Below are 21,789 nucleotides of genomic sequence, written 5' to 3'. Positions count from 1 at the left end.
CGGTTTCCCGTGACTCGATTTTTCGTCCGTCCATTCGAACCAAAGGAGACGCAAAAGGAAAACAAACTGGCGGTCACGACCGCGACGTGTCCAATATTTCATGCCCTTTGACGAGGGGCTTTCCAGCACTGGCGCAAAATTTCTGCCCTCCTTACAAAAGAAACTGCACCGCAAGGCGCTGTTGCGCACGCGTCCGCAATTTTTACACCGTTTCCCGCGTTAATTAACAACGACGATGCTCGTTCCCCCGTGTACTATAATATTCCGAGTGTCGATTAACAAATCGCAGAAATTGAATACTGATTCCATTTTAATCCCCGCTGGACTCATTTTCCGCGGGATCGTCGGGCGCAAAAATGTGAGTGGAAAATTGGAAATCACTCACGCGTTCGGTATAACCGGCGGCGTGGTTTAATTAATTTCGACCCGGCGGGTCGCGATCATGATGGCGTTTTTTTCGCAGTCATTATCATCGCCATTATTAATCCATTCCCCGTCTGCCGATATTCTAGAATATTAACGTTGATATCACGTGATTAGTCTTTCCGTGATTGGTTCTCCTCCGGAGGTTCAGCCTCCGGGCCCCAGTCGGGCTTCATTTGAATCTCTAATTACTATCGCGACAACACTGGTTACACCGTTTTCATGCCCTCCTCTCCTGTTGAGGGGCGTGACGGCCTTTAATTTAACCGCTAATTCCATCTTACTATCCGCTTTTTAAAACATCCACGGCTTAACTCGCAGGCTCGTTAATTTTATCGCGTCCACCGTTACGTTTATTGCCTTTCTTCCGTTTGACGATCTCCCATCTTCCCGGACGGTGCTCGTCAAAATTTAGTGAAAAAAAAACTAGGGAAAGCAGGAAACTCAATGTATCCCAGGTTCAACAAAAAACTTATTCCATTCCATCGTGTCAAAATACCTACCTATAAATGTTTCACGATTTCATTTATTCTACCGTGCACGATCACGCTACACCCCCCGCGTATCTGTTTCACGAACCAGTTGCCTTTTTCATATGCCATTCATTTTTTTTTTTGCCGAAATACCTATCGGTTGCTATTCGTGGTTCACGCGACTGGTCCCCGTGTCACAGATAACCGGGCAGCTCGACGTATCACACCCGACTGTGACGTTTTATTTACCGTGGCGAAAAAGCATGGAAAACGTTGGTTGGAACGATAGGAAGAGTATCTTGTTCCCTGCCATTCTTCTGGACATCCGAGGCGTCAAGAGAGGCCGTTCATCCCACACGCCATTAGAGGCTGAAAAGGCTGGCGGGTCGAGCGCATTCCTCGGTCGCATTTTCTCCTCTTTCAAGTGCAGGGACTTATAACGGCATACCCGTCGTGTAGGAAGGAAGGAAGGAATTAATTTGCTCGCCAGAGTGAGATATTTGTCGCTTTTTGCCGCCGACTTTGTCGTGCCTTCGCGGGGCAAGTTCGAGAACGTTCAAGTTCAGCGGACCCGTCGGACTGGACGAGGCAGGTTCCCCATATCGTCGGATCCACGGTGGCGTGCGCGATCGTCGAGGAAAGAAGCTGCGCTGCTTATTGTCGCCGGACGAAAACGTTCTCTCACTTGACGCGTCACGGTCAATTAGCTGATCGCCCCATAAATCACCGTGCTGGAAGATTCGTCGGCCGATATCGCTGCGGAATTCAATTTTGTCGCGGTTACATCGAGCTGGAAACGTCGCGTGGCCATGTAGCCGTGAAATTCACATGGGTGACATTTTTGCAATTTCACGAACCACCCGTCGCCTGCACTCCCGAAAGTTCGCCGGGCAGATTCCTCTCTCCGCTGGAAGCTGTTTCCTCCAATTGACAAGCTTTTACGCTTCTATTTTCAATGATCGATTCCACGTTTTCGAAAATGGTTTTGTGTCCTGTTCGACGAAACGATTCATTTTCATCCAGGGCTGCCGACGAGCTCGCTGGACAATGTAATGGCACATTGTCGGACAAAATGTAGAGAATTTGCAGAGGATCGCGGAGGATTGTAGAGCAACCTGGATCCACTTATATACTTTGTCGATCTGCAGGCGCGAGGAACTCGAGGCAACTTTGCTCCAGCGCCTCCAACATTGCAGTAGCACTCCACAAAAGTTGGAGCGATAAAAATAGAAGTTAACCGTACTTCTCTCACAAAAAAGGATCTTCCAGTTGCAACTATTCCCCGTTACAGGGGCAAGAGCTCGTCCCCGATGTTCCCTCGATGACAATACTAATTTAATTAAATGTAATGTCAGCCCTGTTCGCGAGTACCGGATCCGGGATACGTAATTTCCACAAATTCCAAACCCACCGGCCCTCCTGTCTCGTTCATTGTCGTCCCTTCGGGACACACCATTCGTCTGTTCAACGTGTTAACATCGCGAATTCGTCGCATTATTGATATACCAGGAAGAAGGAGGCTTCCTCTCTTGGCCCGTGAATTCCAGCAGCACGATCCTTGCTAATGATTTCGTTGAAATTCCCAAATAATTCTTGAAATTCTCAACGACTCGCGTTATTTCGCAGCGACCTAGGCTAGGGAAGAAAAACAACGGCACGCGTCGTTCAAAGGATCGAATAATATTTAGACAATGCCCGGAGAAACGTTGCATCTGCTTGTCAAACGGCTGGTCGTCCTAGACACGACGTGTGATCCATTCGACAGCAGAATTTCCTCTCGGTAACGTGTTGCTGCGCAGCTTCGCCTCCGGGGAGAGAATTTCTGCACGCTTAGACACGTACCTACGCTCTGAATTTGGATGGAAACCCATTACATGCATATACATGCAACCCGCTGCACATCCCCTAACAATGGGAACATGTTTTCTAGACGAACATTTCGAAGAAATTTGCCAACACGATTCCTGAAACTTTAAGGTGGCTTCCAGCTGCAGATAACGAAGCTGTAGGTGAAATATTACTCGCGTCCCTCCGTGGCTCTGTGAATACCATACGCGATGAAATTCAGCGGACAGCATCGAGGATTCGGGGGGCGTGGCGCGAAAAAACGCTCGATCGGATCTTTTGTCACCGTTCGTCTCGATTCGAGGCTTTGAACAGCACAGAGAATAATTGAGGCACAGTGGAAACTCGATGGTAATATATTCGGCAGATTTGTCCCGAATCGTGGCTGGTCGTAGTATAATATTTGATACAATAGAGTCGAGCGTCCATAGGTTTCGATTCATTCGTACGTATTCGCAGCTGGACAATACGCCTTTGTCCGACAATCGAATTCGCAACTAACCGTATGCATATAACGTTGCAGAAATGTAGGATAGAAGCGACTGACGGTCCCCAATTGATCAATTTCCCTTCGAAATTAGGCGGCAAAGACCGGTTCAAAGAAATCCCGACGGTTCCACGAGGAATGCTTGAATTACCCAAGTCAATCGCACCGACGATTGCAGCCCGATGAAAAAGGGGGTGTGCACGGCGAATCGGGAATCGTATCAAAGAATTTGTGTCGGTGAAAATGTGTGTAAACGACGGGCCACTCGTTTAGCTGCGAATCCTTTTGAAGTTTAGGGAAAACCGAAGGGGTATGTTAAAGTAAATAGTGAATCACATGTGAACACGTCGAGCACCGTGATACATTAGACGGCGCTAGCTCTGCAGCAATAGACGTCGAAGATGCCGTTAATTATACGCAGAGACACGGCACCGAGTAAGGGCGGAAGGAAGGAAGGAAGGGAGGCAATTACGAAACAGCCCCGTTTATGCGGCAAATCGCATGATTAAACGAGTACGCGATCACTCGCGCCAGCCCAGCTAACCGTGTAATAACCGTTCTCTGACACTCGTTCCGCTTCTCGAGCGAATCCTACGAAGACGAACAACCTGGCACCCTCAACCGTCTTCATTTAACGAGTCGGGCTCGAAGCAAGTGGATCGTGGACAATCCGATTTCACTGCGCTCCGCTTTTTATCCTTGCGAACGACGCGACGTCTCGGTATCGAACGATCAATGGGCCTTAGATCGATTCGAGGCTGAAACGCTCCCGGCAAAGTAACCCAAGGATGTAACCGATCTGGAATCTGGAAAACTAAGGCTCGCCAGAATCTCGTACCTGAAGTAAATCACTGGCTCGTGTCATGGACAGGAGCACGCTGCTCAGTTCCTCCGGAGGTGGAGCCATCAAGGAAGGAAAGCAATTACGAAATGGCCTCGCGTCCCTTTCCAGGATACGCTCCCTGGTGCATTGTGCGCACGCAAGGGCCGATGCATCACGGAGCTCGTTCGGACACGTGTCACGAGTTAACACCAGCTCTATCTATCACGGAGACATTATGATTGACAGGCAGGTTTCGGTGGTTCGATCGACGATCGGCGGGATCTCTCGTCGCGGCAGTCGTTTCACGACCGAGCACGTGTATCGCGCCCGTCCAGGAGCCAGCAAAGGATTCTGTGGTTATCTCGCCAAGTGGAGTGCACGTTCCGATGCACATACGCGCAGCTGCGGCACTAACACCGACGACGGTCAGTGACACAACATCAAAGGAAGCTCAGAATGCGAGTTAATTTCGTAGCGAGGGAGGCCGAAATGAGGGTTAAGAGGGATGGAGAGGGCGGGGCAGAGAGGTATAGGGGCTGCGCGCGGTAGAGAAGGCTCGAGGATCCAGCCGAAGGTGTTGGAAAAGGGAACCGTCATGCATATTCGAAACGAGGGTCCACACCCCTGCGGTTTTCCGAGTTAGTTCGCCCATTTAAAAAACGAGGAAACACGCCTCGGAGCGACTCCTCGACGCCCACACCTCTCCAACATCCGTTTTTTCCCTCCACCGTCGAAGAGTCTCGAGGAACGTGTCCTCTTTGACGCGTCTGGCGCGCTCCGAATTGTTCGCAGCTGGCAGAGCACGTACAGAGGCGAGATCTTATTAAGATGACTAATCGGACCGTGCACGCCACGCGGAGCACAGAACGGGGACTCGCGAGTTTCTCGAGCGTGCAGATCTTTATCGCGTATTCTGTCGCGTGTGCGCGGGCTCCCATTGTCTCAGCGCCGAATTTCCATCCGCCCCGAAAACCGATTTGGATCTATCGACGCGCCGTCGCGAGCCAACGCGTGAATTCGCCAGACATTATCGCCTGTCCCCTTCGAAGAAGTACTGTCTCGGGGCTCCCCATCGGGGAATTAGAATATGAAACGTGTCATCCCATAGGAGCGAGTTTGGAGCTTCACAGTACCGAACCGTCTATAGATCCAGCCTCCCAGGGGGTCTAATTTCGTCCCATGGAAAATCTTCGTACCTGCTTATGAGAAAGCGAAGCTGTCTTTCTGGTGGTCTCGCGCGTTTCCTGCACCCCGCAAGAGGCTATTATTGGCATTTTCTATTCCCGCGAAGACTCGTCGCGGCCTAAACTCCAACGATATCGACTCGAGGTGTGTATAAGGAAAGATGTATTACGCGGTGGGAATCCACCTGCGGAGGCAGAAACTCGCTTACCTGCAGGATAAATAAAAACATCATTGGACCGTTTCGTCGTATAAGCCCCTTTGGGGTCGGGAATGCCACACCTGCGCGTGCTTTCCGCGAAGAAAAGACCTACACAACGCCACCGGTTTATTATTTAGGAGAACGACCGAACCATAACTAAAATCGCTCGGTCGCGTGGGATTTCCGAGTGATTGAACCGTTCATCACTGCGAAATCGTGTTTTAAAGGCACCGACTTTCAGACGTCTAGAAGAGTCGAAGCTACCAGTCCCCCCTGGCTTGTGCGTCTCGTTGGGATCAATAAAGTAGACAAATGATTACCAAAGCATTGCTTACGGGGCTTAAGTTCTACATGATCAATGGACAAACTGATTCATTAATCACGGGATTCAGAGAGCTTAGTTTCATTCGAAGAAGAAGGGCTTCTCGTGGCAAGAAGTTGCTTCGAGCTTCCAACTACTTCTGGAGTAGATTTGTCGAAGCAATGAAGCAGAATTGACAATGTTAATGAATACGGTAATCGAAACGTCCCTCGTCCAGCCAAAGGGGAATTCGAAATCCAGTTACTTTCCTGCTCACCCACGCAGCGATCGATGTTCGTCCACCGCTTGTCACAGTGTCCCGTTTATCAGCAGAACGTGGACTCGCGCTTATCGACCACGGTTCCTCCAGGCTTGTACCGACGTTTGCTCGAACAGGGTTTCACAGGCAGTGCAGGATTGGAGTCGCGGTTTTCCGTCGCACACTCGCCGGATAAACGATGCAATTTCGCCGAGCTCCTCGCTGTCCGCGGCGTGTTCTGACATATCGCCCTTGGGAGTTAACGCAATTTTAGCCAACATTCAGCTCCGCCCGGCCCTGCTGGTTAACGAAGACTAAGGGCAGCGTCATCTGCGAGATTAACAAGTTTTGGGAACAAAGTTTCCCGTGTCTATTAAGAGTTGCTGCGGGTCTGAATTTGCCGCGCGTCAGAAAACTAGGAAACGCGACGCGAGCGTTATCCACTTTGCACAATTTAATTTCGACCGGGCGAAATTCCCCTTAAAATTGTACGATATTGCGTTTAACGCTTGGATAATGCAATTCGAGTGGCAGGCTTTTAAAGCTTCACGGCTCTGCGCGAAATATTTGGAGCTGAGGATTAGCTACAATTTTGAGCACTGAATTATTCGCAAAGAGGAAACTAGTTGGCTCGTCGTGAATTAATGAAACGATTAGATGGTATTAATGATGGAGATGAAGTTGACACCAGTGACCTGCGAGTTGCGTAAGTTTCTCCGTGTTCACGCATCAGAAACGTTCTGTTTTTTTTATGCTTTTGCATTTTTGACGTTGCTCGGCTTAGTCAGCATTTCGTTCTAATTGATTTCACGAAGCAATTGCGGTAGTTAGTTGTTGTTGCAGATAACCGGAGGGGAAAAGGAAAAATAGAAGCGTTCGGTCTTCCAGTCCAACTGCCGCGATAGTATATTCTCGTTTTAGTTTTTACCGTGCTTGTAGATCAGAGAGGAATGTTTATTTACATGTGGCTTGTCAGCGACTGTAGATAGCTGTCTTCGCTCTATTCGCGAGGAGAGATATTTATATCGTCTGATTCAGGCTTTCATTCTCAACTGTATCCCGTTCCGGGATAAGACCGTCGTGTTTCAAACGCGCGGATATCTGACGGTCTTTGTGCGAAAGTCGTTTCTCTCTTTCCTATTCAACTCTGTTCACATGTGACGACTTATTGTCGCTGTTCCTAATTCGTTTTAAATTTATGCAACAATATGTTCCGTGACACGAAAGAGATGTGACGCATAGAAGCCTAATTTTTGTTATTCGTAAGCTGGTTTACAGACGAAACGCTGATAACATTGGAAATAGATTTTCCATCGAAAATTTCGGTAGTATAGTGGAAATTATTGAAATACTTCTGAAAATTAAAGCGGCCCAAGTTTCTTGGCTGTCTCAATACCCAATTCAAAATTTTAAATCCAAAGGAGACCAAGTTCAAGTGGCATAATTTGGGCGCGCGGCATCAAAGCGGAATGATACCGTAAGTAGCCAGACGCGGAAGCGTTGAAGCCGCCGCGGCGCAGTTGAACGCTACTCAAGTAAAATTATTCTTAAATATATACGTCTACTTTGATCAATCCCCACAGAATACTTTCCCCTACACTCAGCCAAGTTTATCTTCCAAGAGAAACATCAGAGACAAGAGCTATCTCAAGGCTGACCGCACAAACAGTGCAACACATGCTGCCTCAAAGTACTTGCAGATTTTTCCCGTTGGCAATGAATAGACAACTAGTATAAAATAAACACAGAAGAGCGGAATCTTCTGCTTTCAAATATTATAATAATAGAAAAATATGTGACATTGCTGTGCAGCGGATCGAAGAGGAAGGCGATCTCGTTGATTATTCCATCAGGACAAGCGTACAAAGTATCACTTCCAAGTTAGCCTTTCAAATATAATTTACGCCCATGTCTGACTAGCAGGGACCGCACTTACTGGCCGAGCGAAGTGGAAACAGAGCGGCAAGCAGAGACGGGAAGGCGGCACATGCGCGAAGTGGAAAAGGACGGTATCGAGCCAGGCTGGCGGAGTTGCCCGTCAACAGACGGTGCCGCACCGTCAGTTTATTCAGCCGCGCCTGAAACGCGTTCAGTGCCGCGCGGAAACGTGTACGCGCTCCTCCGTGCACTCGTTCCTCCGTTTTCCTTTTACATTTTCCCTCTCTAAATCTGGACACGTCTGGCGCGTGTGGGCCGCAGCGTGCAGGGGCCAAGGCAGGAGAGGAGCCGTCGCCGAGGAAGAATGTGATCGCTATCCGATCGCCACACCGTCATTCAGCCGGCAGTTTCGTTCACGGTAAGGCCAAGAACACCTTGCAGAAGCGACTCGCTCACCACGTAACCCGCGGCTACTGTGTACGCGGCCGCGTACGCGTGTGCGTGCATGCGCCAGGCGTCGTTCGCGTCCATCCATGGTCACTGGACGTCACGGACACAAGTTGCGTCTCGTCTGGTGACTTGACGCACGTTAATCACGCCAACTATCGGGGCACGTTCGATAAGGTCGCGTGAATTCGATTTTCCGAACGTCGCGGAGGCTCGATTAAACAGAGCCGATCGTTTACCCCCGAATGCGTAGCGAGATATGGATCCATCTCGTTGTCAAACGAGCGCTTACAAATCGGCCGCGATCCGATTTCCCGGTCGCGCCAATTTTCACCGATCCTCGCCAACTTTCACCCACCGGCATTTCAAGCGCGATGGAAACTGTTTAGCTTGCTTTCAGCCAGAAAAATCGGCATGAACCACTAACATGGAGAATTGCACACAGGGCACACTCACACTGCCCGCCACCGCCAGTTATCTTGCGCTACGTGCTCCATTTCTATACGCCTTCTTCGTTCCTCTACTCGTATCGCCTTCTCCTCTCTCTTTCCCTCTTCTTTCCTCTCCGTCCAGCTGTCTGCACCTTCGGCTCTGCTCCTCCTTCTGGCCGCTCTATCCGGCACGTTTGCGCGAGGCTCGTGTGTACTGTGCCATACGAGCATTGTGTTCCATGCGTTTCGCACCGCACGCCTCGCCACGGAAAGCGTGCACAAGGCTACGCGAGTGTACCGTGGCGAATGGCAAGCGTTACGAGTCGTTGATTCGTTAATTAGCTGGCGATTGCGTGATCGACGATCGAAGAAGGGGACAAGAAACTGGGTGGGGAGCCGACGAGGATCCACACGACCCTGACTCCGAGCCTCCCGAGGGATTTTCGAGGTCAAGGGGATTTACAGCGTGGCCGAGAAACGGGCAGACGGACCCGCAGCCTCCCGCGGAATTGATTATGATGGGGAATGATCGCGTTCGTTAGGAGATATTGGCTGATGCTCCCCATGGCTGGACTAGCCGTCCGCGACGTTAACTCGCCATTGGCTATCAACCACTTTATCTCCGGCTCTCGCCCCTTTGCGCTCAATTTCCCTGACTTCTGACCTTCTTATCGGAGGGAACGAGGCAGAAACGAGACGCCTGAGGTGTCACGCTCGTTACACGCGCGAAAACACGGACCACCTCCGGCGAGCAGTTTCCAGCTCGACGTTTGCGCTGTGTCCACAGGTATCGGCTCGTGTCAAAGGTCACTAAAGGCTCTTCTCGGAGAATATCATTACAGATATTACGATGCGCCTTTGGAATTCGTGTCAGATACCATTCAAATACCATTAACAAGGATTTACGTGGAACTGCGGCAACTCTCCTATCCCCTCTCAATCTCGGGATTCCCGTTTATATTTCCAACGAACTTATAATGACTTCAGAATATTATTTTGACTCGTTGACGCAAGGTCAATTGCGCCTGGTTATGTAGAAAGCTACTAAGCCACAAAATGACAAAAAATTAGGTAAACGCAGTATGGATCCCATAATTCTGTGATCTTTATTTGGTAAAAAATTACCAGCCCATAGAACAATTCTTACGGTATTATTTACATTTTAAGCTTAAAACGCAAAAGCTACAGAAAATTGAAAATAGTATTAATTATACTACTCGCTATTACGCAACCCATTAAGAAACATTGTAAAACAATAACGAGAAATGAAATATACCCAATAGATGTAAAGCTACTCTTCTTTAACATTTAGAATCTTCAAACTAAATCTACTCAGTTTCAGATCACTGAGGATCGGTAGCTTTCTGCACCACTAAGCTCAATTAGTATCCACCGATGTTAGAAGCCACTGCTTCCAGGAATCGACTATCCTAATGGAAATTTGAACAGCTCGACAACAGAGCGAGTCACTCCTATTATCCGTCGAGGGAAGGAAATTAATATGATCTCTCGATTAGCTCGCGTCATTGTTGTTTACGATTCACGGAAACATCGTCGCCGCGAGGAAATCGCAAGGCCTCCGTCGTTTGAGGTCGCTGAATGCGGTTCACGACCATCGTTCACTCGCATTCCGTTTCTTAAAGCGTGTTAAGCGACCGGCCGGTCAATGCCGCGGCTGTTTAACTCGCCCTTCAATGCCAGCGCCGGAAGTTGCATAATTATCGATCGACGGGGCGGCAATTGAACCACGGACGCCGGTCGATTAAACCGCGGGGAAATTCACGCCTCGCCGTTCCTGCGACGCGCGAGGTCCGAGCACCGCCGCCATTCATCGGCTGTGCAAATATTTTTTCACGGCGCTCCACTTAAGTATATCAGAGTGCAAATGTTTGCACTGTATTTAGGAGCGCGCTGGCAAGGTGTAACGAGTGCTTCGCGGATAATGCTGTGTTCCGAAAAGCTCGCTAAGCTCCTCGAATGCGGTCGAGTGTGCATCGCCGCGCGTGCACGCGCCCCCTAGATTCTTTCGTTCCATCGACGCCTTCGCCCCCCCATTCATTCTCGCCCGCCCCCTATGCAGCGATAATTCCATTCATTTCGCGTGAAACCGGGACAGAGGGGTTACGTAATAATTGACGAGCTGGGAACCGCGGGAAAACGAGGCTGCACGCAAGCCGCATTGCTTATTCAAGACTTTGCACCTTACGCACCTGGGTGTCGCCGCTCGAGAAATTGCGGTGTCGCGATCCGCCACAATGCCAGCTTCGGGAAGGTCAGAGTGTGCTCCTGCACGGGAGCGAGGATGCTCGACAGCTTTTAATTAGACCGGACGGCCTATTTAAAAGGGAGAGAGGTCTCGCCGCGGGAGCGGCCGGGATAATTGAATTCTTGAATTCCAATTGATTGTCGAAGATCAATACAAGCTGTCCGCCCGAGCGCGTCGGATGTCTGACGGCGAACGGGAGGATCTACTTCGGCATTCCCATTTAAGATCTTCAATATTAACCTGGTTCAGTAACTACGACAATCTGCTCATTGATGGCGCTCATTAGTAGCAAGTTAATGGCTCTGTTTGCACGCGAATGGCCCAGAATTCTTCCACCGGGTAGGATCTATTTTAACTCCTAAGCGGAACAAGTCCATTCGTTTCCTGAAAGACGTAGTCGGCGCTAGTCGTTGCTACCGGTAAATGGGAATGAAATTTCTGTGTATTGCAAAAGCGGGAACAGTCAGTGACCGAGTGCATCCCGCAGATTATCAACAGCCGGGCGGTGTTACGACATCCCGCGGTCTTCCGCTTTCACGAACGAAAATACTTGCCTCCACGCCTGCCATTAAGTGGACCCCACATTTCGTGCTCACAACACGTGTCGTTAACGCGATCGTTTCCTTCAGAATTCCGTTCAGTGTCAGCCGCCAGGAATGTTTTCATCGCACCGGGGGGGGGAAAGGCACCGGCACGAGCCTCTACTCCCACATTATTTTCGTAACGCTGCTCCTCTGTTTACGCGCCATCTCTGCACATACATATATACCGCGGGCGCTGGTTATATAGAGGCGTGCTGTGTACCCGCCTCGTATAAGATAGAAGGCGAATCGACTGTGCAGAACGAAATCGCTATTTCAAGCCGGCCGACCCCCGCTCCCGGAATAGTGTTTTCCAAACTGCGGTTTTTTTTTACCAGACTGGGCTGGTGGGTCAGTAAATCAGTGAGTCTATCACATTTCACCCCTGCTTTATAGCTCCCATATAATACAAAATGAACTGTCCCCTATTTTCAATCCTTCATAGCTAAATGCGAATCTTTATTAAAAAATTCTTCCCTCGCAGATCCGTTCGACCTTATTTCCTCGCTTCGACCTTCCTCCGCTTTGCTTTTCCCTCCGTTTATACGTCTCTGTTATGTCTGCACTCACCTGTTCCGTAAAACAAATAAACGATTGTTTATCTATTTATCGCTTGCATCGCAGCTTGCGGTCGCTCTCGGTACATTCCGATCTTCATTGAAATAACTTCCCCACAGTGTCTTGATCCATTATCCGTATCATATATCTCTCCCGAGTCCTCTGTATCTCGGCCATTATTTCTACCCTCCGCCCTGCGAGACAATTCCGTGGACTACCTCCGAATTTTCTGTCCCCTACCCACCGTATGTGCAAACGAAACACGAGAAACGTTGAAAAGTATCGCCGGCAGCTAATGGCCCCGGCGCCTGTTTCCGTTTCCAAGCCGGGAACAAAGCGGCCGCGGAACAATGTGCCAGCTCCAGTTTGCTCTTGGCGAGCTCGAAAAGACGCGGGAACGTTTTCGTGCATGCGATATTAGCGTGTAACGTCGACCGTCATTGGCCGACAGCCGTTAAGCGCAACTTCCTCGTGCGTCAATTAAGATAAACTCTCGATATGTCGCGGGATATCCGTGCACGATAGCGGTGTCGATGGGCACTTGATCTTTCTTGCTCGCGACACGATAACTCCACTCGCTGAACAATGGTCAATCTTCGGTTGGGCGATAAACGTTTCATTAATTGCGACTCGTTAGCCCGCAGTTTCGTGCGTCTAAAAGCTTGAAATTCTACGAAGTGCTTCGGAAGAGAATTAGGCATCGCGCTCGCCTGGGCGAATTTCTAATCAAGGACGTGACGGCATCAAAGGGGGACTCGGACGCAACGACAGCCCGCGACGCGAATTCGAAAACGTTTGAAACGATGTCGAGGATTCGGTAAATCGAGAATCAGATCAAATGCGCGGATTTCAGGTTGACCGGAAGTGGGTTAACAGTCACGGTTGAAACGATGTTTGACAGCCTCGTGATATATCCGCCGAAGATTGGCCATAAAGTTCAGTGAATCCGGATTGTGTACGTGAACGCTATACATAGAATCTGAGGCCTTGACTCTTGCTGAGCATCCAGAGGCTGTACATGATAAAATCTGTTCGATCTTCACTGCTCGTAGGTGCAGCGGTCCACTAAGATGTGCCAGCCAGCCAAGAAGAAGCAGTCTTAACCTCGTAAGTGGCCTTTATCCATCCTCGCCTCGTTACGCATCTCGCCCTACAAATCAGCATCTTTAACGAACGATGAAAGTTCTGCCAGCATCCATTGAATTGTCATTCGACTCGGGCAATAGGGAATCAAACGGAGCAATTGAAACTGTCTCTCAGTTTTAATCAACCGGGTAACGAGTAATGGGGTTCTTGAAGTCGCAGAGTATCGCGAATGCAGCCGGGAACGATTTCCATGATAAAAACCCGAGGACTTACATTTCCCTGCACAAGGGGCGAGCCACGTTCTATCGTCGTTCTATTTTCACCTATCAGCCTCCGTCTATGGTCTGTCCTACTTTGCGGGCAGGGGATAAAGGTCAATCGGTGCAACGATGCCAGCAAATCCTTCGCGCATCGATACAACGAATCGGCCTGTCGAATCAAAAAAAAGAATTGAAGGCGAAACCCACGCCGGTGCTCGCGTTTCAGCGACATCTCTGGGACCTGTAATCCCTTTGTCGCTGTTATACAGCTTGTCGATGGTCAATTTCGAGTTCATATTGAACGAGGGCACAAGGAAGCTTGTGGCCAGTCGGGCTTGAGAGGTCAATGCTGAGCTCGAGATCGCTGTTGCGGAATAATTCGAAATTGAAATGATTCCTTTTGGCTTCGCACTCGCGCGACAAGTGTTTCTATACCCGATGCGAGGATTCGTGGGACAGAATCGAAGGGAAGCAGCGACTGATGGGGCAACAGAGCTTTCTGGCGATGACATTAACGTCCCCGATGAAGCCTGTCCGACGTATCAGAGAAATGGGCCAAGAAACGCGGTTAACATAGTCCCCGGGGAGGGTGTTCGACTATCGAGGTTGAGAAAATACTGTTACAGCCCCCGTGAACGGTGCCATCGAAGCCAACAATAACAGAATCAACGCTCGCCTAGATCCCCCCGAACAGGTCGATGAACGAATGTTGCACAGGGATTCGCGAGACGCGCTGGAACATAAATTCCTTTATTGAGAGCCGGGTTCTCACTTCAGAAAGCTCTGTATTTAACGAGATTAACGCCTAATTGGATTCTAATGCCGGTGAAAGAGATCGAAGGCACCTATTCGGCTCGTCCTGCCTGAGGTTAATACTCAATTGAGGTTGGGGAAAATGCTATTAGAGGATGGGCTGCGTGCGAGTTGATCGATCCGGCGCATCGTTTAGTCCCTGATACACAATGGTGTTCGCTCTAAATGAACGTGAAGGCGCCGAGCGATAGCTGCAGGTAGTTTGGTATTCCTCGTCGCGCGCAATTTTCGTAATCACGGCAACCGTCCGCGGAATCCGTAATGAAGCGGCGCGATAAGAACGCGGGGGAGCCTGTATTTCACCCGAACTGCAGCAGTAAATAAGCTAAACGAATCTCGTCCAGACTTTTAAGTGGTCGGTGGGTACTATTCGAATCAGCTGCAATTAAGGTAAATGGCCTCTTTGCTGGGCGCCGAAGAATACAAATCGTTGGGGGACATCTAGTTACAGATTCCAGGTTCATTCCATCGAACTCTGCCCTTGGTCAAAGTGTTCGCCTCGCGTAAATACGTAGTATACACGACGCATTGTCCGTCAGAAAACTACGCGCAGTCATCCAGTGAAACCTTGCACACGAACGCGTAAACACGCTTTCATCGCGCGCACGCAATCGAGTACATAGTCTTGATGGTCCACATGCCTCGTGTCTGTTATTGCGTTGAACCGTGTCACGGACGCGGGCGTTTAGAAATTTTAGAGAAAAAAAGTCCTTCGAATTGCTGTCAGGAAGCAGGCGAAAGCTGACGCGCGTACTGATCGACTCGGACGAAATCGTTGGGGCAGGAAGATGACGAAGAGGTTCGAGTTCAATTGGCAGATCGAGGTCCCTCTGCCGCTCCGCCATGGATGCATGTTCGATCGTTGGTCAGAGGAGAAGGACAATTCGGAATATGAGCAGAACTGCTCGTTCAAGGTTGACGAATACGGCTTCTTCATCTACTGGCAGAGCGAGGGAAAGGTGAGCACTCTTCTCGTCTGTCTTTGGTACCCATTTGTCTGTCTCTAAAGGAATTTGCTACTTCAACTACTTGGGCTTTCGTTTCGTGCACAGGATGGAGACGTGATAGAGCTGTGTCAAGTTAGCGACATACGTGCTGGTGGACTACCAAAGGTGAGGAGACCTGTGTTCTGAGGATTTGAAAGTTGAAAGTTTGAAATATTGAATGGAGGAGTTTGGAAGTTTCCTTTATAAATATACTGTACTGGGGAGATCCCTTCAGTCGTATCAAATGTCATACTGAAATTTCATCCAGGATCCAAAATTATACGACAAGCTCCTGACGAGGCACGGCGAGCAATTAGAGGAGAAAAGCTTGACCATCTGCTCGGGGGTGGATTACACCAACATCAATTACCAACACGTCGTCTGTCCTGACCCAGCGACGGCTAAAGTAATTATTCTCTTTGCGTAAGCTCGTCAAATTCCCCGTCCTCTAGTAAAATTAGTCTAAACCACGCGAACACCAAAAAGCACTGAACGCATCTCAGTCGTTTGAATATGACTGTACTTGGCATGCGATTAGAGGAAGGAATGCGTCCGCACAGAATAGACGTAGAGAAATTATCCAATTCAATCCGTCGTGCAAACATTAACGTAATCAATAAGCCGAAGTGTTTGTTTTGTCCCGTGACAGGTATGGCTGGACGGCGTACGATCGATTACGCACAACGTGAAAGCCAACAACGTTTGCCCGTTTACATGCTTGAAGAAACAGTAAGTTCGTCCGTTCAATTTCATACACGCACCCACGACCTTCTTCGTTAACAAGCTCCGCAATAATTAACCGGAAACGTTCCGTGACGAGCACGTTTCTTCGTCTTACAGACGTTCGATTGCGCGATGTCGCGTCACGAGACCTTTTATAAAATCGATGAAGCTCGCCGGGAAACGTAAACAAGACGTGGAAATTCTTTCGAGAGACGAGAAAGTTATCCAAACCGTCTTCCCACGCGGTTGAGAGATAAAGACTTTTTGCTGTGTTCCAGTTGGATGCGGCTGCGAATGCTGGTCGATCCAAATGGAAAAGTTCCAGTGAAAGTGGTCGCGAGAACTTTCGCGTCCGGGAAGACGGAAAAGCTCGTGTATCAGTGCTTCGCCGACTTAGGCCTACCCAGTGGAAAGGTACTTGTAAAAAGAGGAGCGGAAAGTGGGCGTCCTTCGGTCTCAAACTTCTACTTTCACCCGATTTTCCAGAATGACGTAATCGAGCCCGAGGACTTTACCTTCGACGCGTTCTACGCGCTCTACCACAAAATCTGCCCAAGGAATGACATAGAGGAGCTGTTCCAATCCATGTGAGTCCGCCAGAACCATAATTATCCTATTTCGATCGATGTCGATTCCCTCGTGAACTTGGAAGCGATCGTTCGTTTGTTTTGAACATTCCAGTACCCAGGGCAAGGCGGACACGATCAACATGGAGCAACTCGTCATGTTCCTGAACGAGAAGCAGCGCGATCCAACGTTGAACGAGATCCTGTACCCCCTGTACGACGAGAAGAGGGCGATGGAGATCATAAACGATTACGAGCAGAACGAGAGTGCGCGAAATCAAAGTAAGACTCTTGCTGACTGTGCTTCTTACTGCTGCCACGAGCTTCGGGAAGAACGATGTGGTGAATAGCCAATATATCGTTTCACCCAGCTCTACCCTTTCAATGAACCCCTGACACCGTCTAAGTGTGCTGACTAGTTTGTACCTGCGAAACGGCATCCTTTCAGAATCAATCACGTCCTTTCAGAAACGATGACGAAGGATGGCTTCATAAGGTACCTGATGTCCGACGAGAACGCCCCGGTCTTCTTGGACAGGCTGGACATTTACATGGACATGGACCAGTCACTGGCCCACTATTACATCAACTCCAGCCACAACACGTACTTGATGGGCAGGCAATTTGGCGGGAAAAGCAGCGTTGAGATGTACAGACAGGTGTTGCTCGCTGGTTGCAGGTGAGACCTACCGAATTCTATGCTGAATGTGAATGTATGTGCACTTGGAAGCATCATTTATTATTATTATTATTACTATTAAACGGGTGCACACCCTTTGGTTACATAAAGTAAAAGTACATGATGCAATTAGCTTAAAGACTCGCTGCTGATTCTCACCGATACATTCTCTTGAAGATGCGTGGAACTAGACTGCTGGGATGGCAAGGGAGAGGACGAGGAACCTATAATTACGCATGGCAAAGCCATGTGCACAGATATCCTTTTCAAAGACGTAATCTACGCTGTCAGAGACACTGCGTTCGTTACGTCGGACTACCCAGTCATCCTCAGCTTCGAGAACCACTGTAGCAAAAAGCAGCAGTACAAACTGGCCAAATATTGCGACGAGATTCTGGGTGACCTGCTGTTGAGAGAGCCCCTTAAAGAGTTTGCCGTAAGTGTTTCCTTTGTCGACTTCGGTTGTCATAGTGTATGCATATCGGGAAGAGTAGGATATTCTATAAATACATATATCCGAGGCTCGTTCGTCCGCTAATACCTGAAGCAGCGCCAGTACAGATTGACTGATAATAGACAAGGCTCCTACGTCAATCCAGATGTAGATTTCCATCGATAAACGGGGACAAAAGTACTCCAGTCAATTGTTATTCAGACTTATCTCTACCGAGCACTCGACGGAGCATGTTCGACGAGTGGGCGCGATTAGATTGCGCGCATGAGCGTTTTGAAAACGCGATAGGTGGTACACACGCATCCGCGGGTATCGATCCAAAAAAAAAGGCATTAACAAATGCCGATGGTATGTTTCGATAAAACAGCTGGAGCCTGGGGTGCCTCTGCCGCCGCCGAGCATGCTCAAGCGGAAGATCCTCATAAAGAATAAACGCTTGAAGCCGGAAGTGGAGAAGCACGAGCTGGAGCTGTTTAGGCAAGGTCAGTTCGTCATCGAGGACGAAGTGAAAGAGGATGCCAGCGCGCCGCTAGTGGTAGCAGCCGTCGTTGAACAGCAATCGGTAAAGGTAACCCTCGGTATAAGCTCCAGCATGAACTCCCTGACATCCGTGTTCGATATCCGGGCACACGGAACGACCCACTGCACCAAGATACGTGCGCTTTCAGGAAGACGCCTCGACAGTCGAGTCGGTAGTGTCGGTGACGACTGGTACCCAACCCCAATCAGTAGCTACTGCGAATCTGGGCGACAGTTTGGAGCTGGCAGTGGTGCAGCCGTATACCGGAAGCACCACGAACGTGCATCCTTGGCTCTCGTCCATGGTCAACTATGCTCAGCCCATCAAGTTCCTGGGCTTCGATGTTGCTGAACGTAAGAGAGGAGACACCTGTTGTCTATTAAAATTCAGAGAGCACGGTTTACCCGAGACTCTGCCATAATGCTGCTCTTAACTATACAGAGAAGAACATCCATCACAATATGTCTTCCTTCGCGGAAACCGCTGGCCTGAATTACCTAAAGACGCAAGCCATCGAGTTCGTGAATTACAACAAGCGGCAAATGAGCAGGATTTACCCGAAGGGCACCCGAGCGGATTCATCGAATTACATGCCACAGGTAACACTGTCTCCGGCACGGGGGCGGGGGCCTATTCACGCATCCACCCAACGATCGATCATTGAAACCAGGTCTTCTGGAACGCTGGCTGCCAAATGGTGTCGCTGAATTTCCAAACCGCGGACCTGCCTATGCAACTGAACCAAGGGAAGTTTGAGTACAATGGCTCGTCGGGCTACCTCCTGAAGCCGGACTTCATGAGACGGGCTGACAGAAGCTTCGATCCTTTCGCGGAGAGTCCCGTGGATGGTGTAATCGCCACCCAGTGCAGCGTGCAGGTATCGTATAATCTTTGACCACGTCCGAGTCTCGCCAGGATCCTGTGCTAACCTCCGTTCACGATGGCAGGTGATAGCGGGCCAATTTTTATCGGACAAGAAGGTCGGCACGTACGTGGAGGTGGAGATGTACGGTCTACCCACGGACACGATTCGTAAAGAGTTCAGGACCAGAGTGGTTCCAGCGAATGGCCTGAATCCTGTGTACAATGAAGAACCCTTCCTCTTCCGGAAAGTAGTCCTGCCCGACCTAGCAGCCTTGCGGTTCGCAGTTTACGACGAGTCGAACGGGAGACTTCTGGGTCAGAGGATCGTCCCTCTGGATGGTCTACAGTCGGGATATCGACATATCTCGTTAAGAACGGAGGCGAACTTCCCCATGTCCCTGCCTATGCTCTTCTGCAACATCGAGATCAAGATCTACGTGCCTGACGGCTACGAAGGTTGGTGCTGTTTAAATGAGATTGAGTCACAAGTCAGAGCCGTGGTAAGTTTCTGATTGTTAGAGCGTAAGGGGTTAATCGAATGGATTTCCAGGGCTGATGGACGCGCTCACTGCGCCACGGGCCTATAAGAAACTGGAGAACACGCCGCAGAACAAAATGCGCGGTCTTGGGATAGAGGAGAGCGGTAGCAAGGGTAGCGGTGACTCTGCTCCAGCTCATCATCGCGAGCCACCTAAACCCAGAGGTAAATGTTTCAGAAGAAACGATCAACAGAGTGCGCCACGTGCTAACTAGTATACTCTGTTACAGAGGAGATGAAATTCGACCCTATAACGGTGGATGTGCTACGGCAAGAAAAGGGCTACCAGAAGGTCCTGAGGAAGCAGCAGAAGGAGTTGGAATCTCTAAAGAAGAGGCACCAGAAGGAGAAACTTACCGTCCAGAAGCAGCACTGCGTTGCGATAGAGAAGATTATCAAAGGGAAAAAGTGCGTAACAATTGGCTTCGCTGTCGTGAACTGGTCAAGGTGCTAATATTTCTTTCTTCTCTGAACAGCAAAGCGGAACTTTCAAGGGACCCGACGGTTCGCCGAGCAGTTTCCGAGCAGACCGTCCAGTGGTCTCGCCTGGCGGACAGGCAGCGTCGCGAGGAAAGGGATTTAGTGCGCTCTCACCTGGAGGAACGACGAAACACTTTGTGCAAGCTGTGCGTGACTGCCCATGTTTCCCAGCAAAAGCAGCTGGCAGCGAGACACGAGCGCGAGATCAAGGAGATGAACGCGAGGCAGGCGAGGCTGTCGGTGGAGAGCATGAGGGAGGTGATGAACGATAAGACCTTGAAGACCCGTGGGATAAAAGAGGGCAGGCTCAGGGAGAAGCAGCAGAACAACACGAAGAAGTTCATGGAGGAGCGGAAGATCGCGCAGATAATCCAGAACAGGGAGAAAGAAAAGCTGAAGGTGATTCACGAGAAGCAGCTGGAGGACCTGCAAAAGGATATGAATGCGGTAAGGAGATACCTGAAATTGTCTATGGTTTAAGAGGGGCGCAATTCAAAGGCTTGTCGTATGATTGAATAATATTTTTTGCTCCAGATCATGGATATGTACAAAAACGAGGAGATGGAGTACGAGCTGGGCCCTAAGACCGAGTTCTACGTCTGATGGGCGTCCGGAAATCACGTTCGTCCCTCTCTAGCCGAAGTAGTTTCGCAAAAACTGAGGTGCTGCGTTCCGAGAATCCACTATAATCGTTAATCACAATTGGAATTGGGATCAAAAGTCTCGTTGGCGGTCGTTCTCGGGCGTTCTGGCGTTCCATCGTCGGCGGCGTCACCGAGAGCCGGATGCAACGGGCGCACAACCGTGTTAATCGTACTGTAGTACATTCACCAGGGATATTTTTTTATGAGAAACGAAAAAACGCATCTTGTAACTCCATACCCTCCGTGGTCGCACGAGCAAAGTACCTAGACTAAATAAGGGAGTCAATAAGAACTACAGTGATCTAGTCAAGTTCTCGTATATTAATAATAGTTATATACATATACATACACACACACATACATAAATATATATATATATATTTATTATAAACGCATAAACGAGAAACGCGGAGTGAGCGTGCCGCACGATGTACCGTCGATTTCAATATTTTTCGATTGTTAACGCTATTACCGAATTCTATCGTATATGCGTGCGTGAGCGAGAGAACGAGTGCGCGTGTGTTTAATCGTGATATTTTTGAAACTTTCATGCCTAACGCCGAAAGGAATTTGCCAAGGAATTCGACGGTTCCTTCGCTGTAATTGTAATTAAACCGATGCTTTGGTCGAGAGCAGTCACTAGAGCGCACATACACGCACACACAGAATACACATACACAGACACCCGTGACGGTGTTATCAGCCGCGATTAAAGTGTCAGATGCCCATTATCCAATCACGATCGAGCAGGTACTCGTTTCGGGAGACACCCTTTTACCCCCTTCCTGGAAAGAGTACTCGCGCACGAATGGTCCAAAGTGTCGAAGTCGCGAGCCAAAACAGCGTTGTACATAAAACTAAAGGAGAGCCTAGAGTAATTATCACGTCGTTGTTTTCATTCTAATGATGTTATTTACACAAATGATTATATTAATCTATATTATATATATATTGGATATAAAGGAGTAAGGAGAAATAAAGAGATCGAATAGCTAAATCGATCATCATCGTTTCCTGAAT

At 49.2% G+C, this 21,789-nt stretch overlaps 2 protein-coding genes across 2 annotated transcripts in view; one reads left to right on the top strand and one right to left on the bottom strand.

Moving 5' to 3' along the window:
* LOC143376367 (tRNA N(3)-cytidine methyltransferase METTL6) overlaps window positions 1–21,789 on the bottom strand; it is a 239,151-nt gene that overhangs the window by 147,536 nt on the left and 69,826 nt on the right. The gene's annotated exons all lie outside the window — the stretch shown is intronic.
* On the top strand, window positions 7,450–21,788 carry LOC143376693 (1-phosphatidylinositol 4,5-bisphosphate phosphodiesterase). Its single transcript, XM_076827293.1, has 22 exons — window positions 7,450–7,472; window positions 7,579–7,685; window positions 7,916–8,291; window positions 13,209–13,263; window positions 15,047–15,274; window positions 15,368–15,427; window positions 15,570–15,707; window positions 15,951–16,030; window positions 16,303–16,438; window positions 16,511–16,611; window positions 16,706–16,872; window positions 17,059–17,269; window positions 17,447–17,705; window positions 18,091–18,291; window positions 18,392–18,596; window positions 18,685–18,842; window positions 18,914–19,120; window positions 19,191–19,563; window positions 19,658–19,810; window positions 19,876–20,053; window positions 20,122–20,572; window positions 20,660–21,788. The coding sequence occupies exons 1-22, from the start codon at window positions 7,465–7,467 to the stop codon at window positions 20,726–20,728; spliced, it is 3,921 nt and encodes a 1,306-aa protein (XP_076683408.1). The 5' UTR covers window positions 7,450–7,464; the 3' UTR covers window positions 20,729–21,788.

The sequence above is a fragment of the Andrena cerasifolii genome, chromosome 14 (assembly GCF_050908995.1).
Source record: "Andrena cerasifolii isolate SP2316 chromosome 14, iyAndCera1_principal, whole genome shotgun sequence".
Classification (NCBI taxonomy): Eukaryota; Metazoa; Arthropoda; class Insecta; order Hymenoptera; family Andrenidae; genus Andrena; species Andrena cerasifolii.
This window is presented reverse-complemented; position numbering and strand designations above follow the sequence as displayed.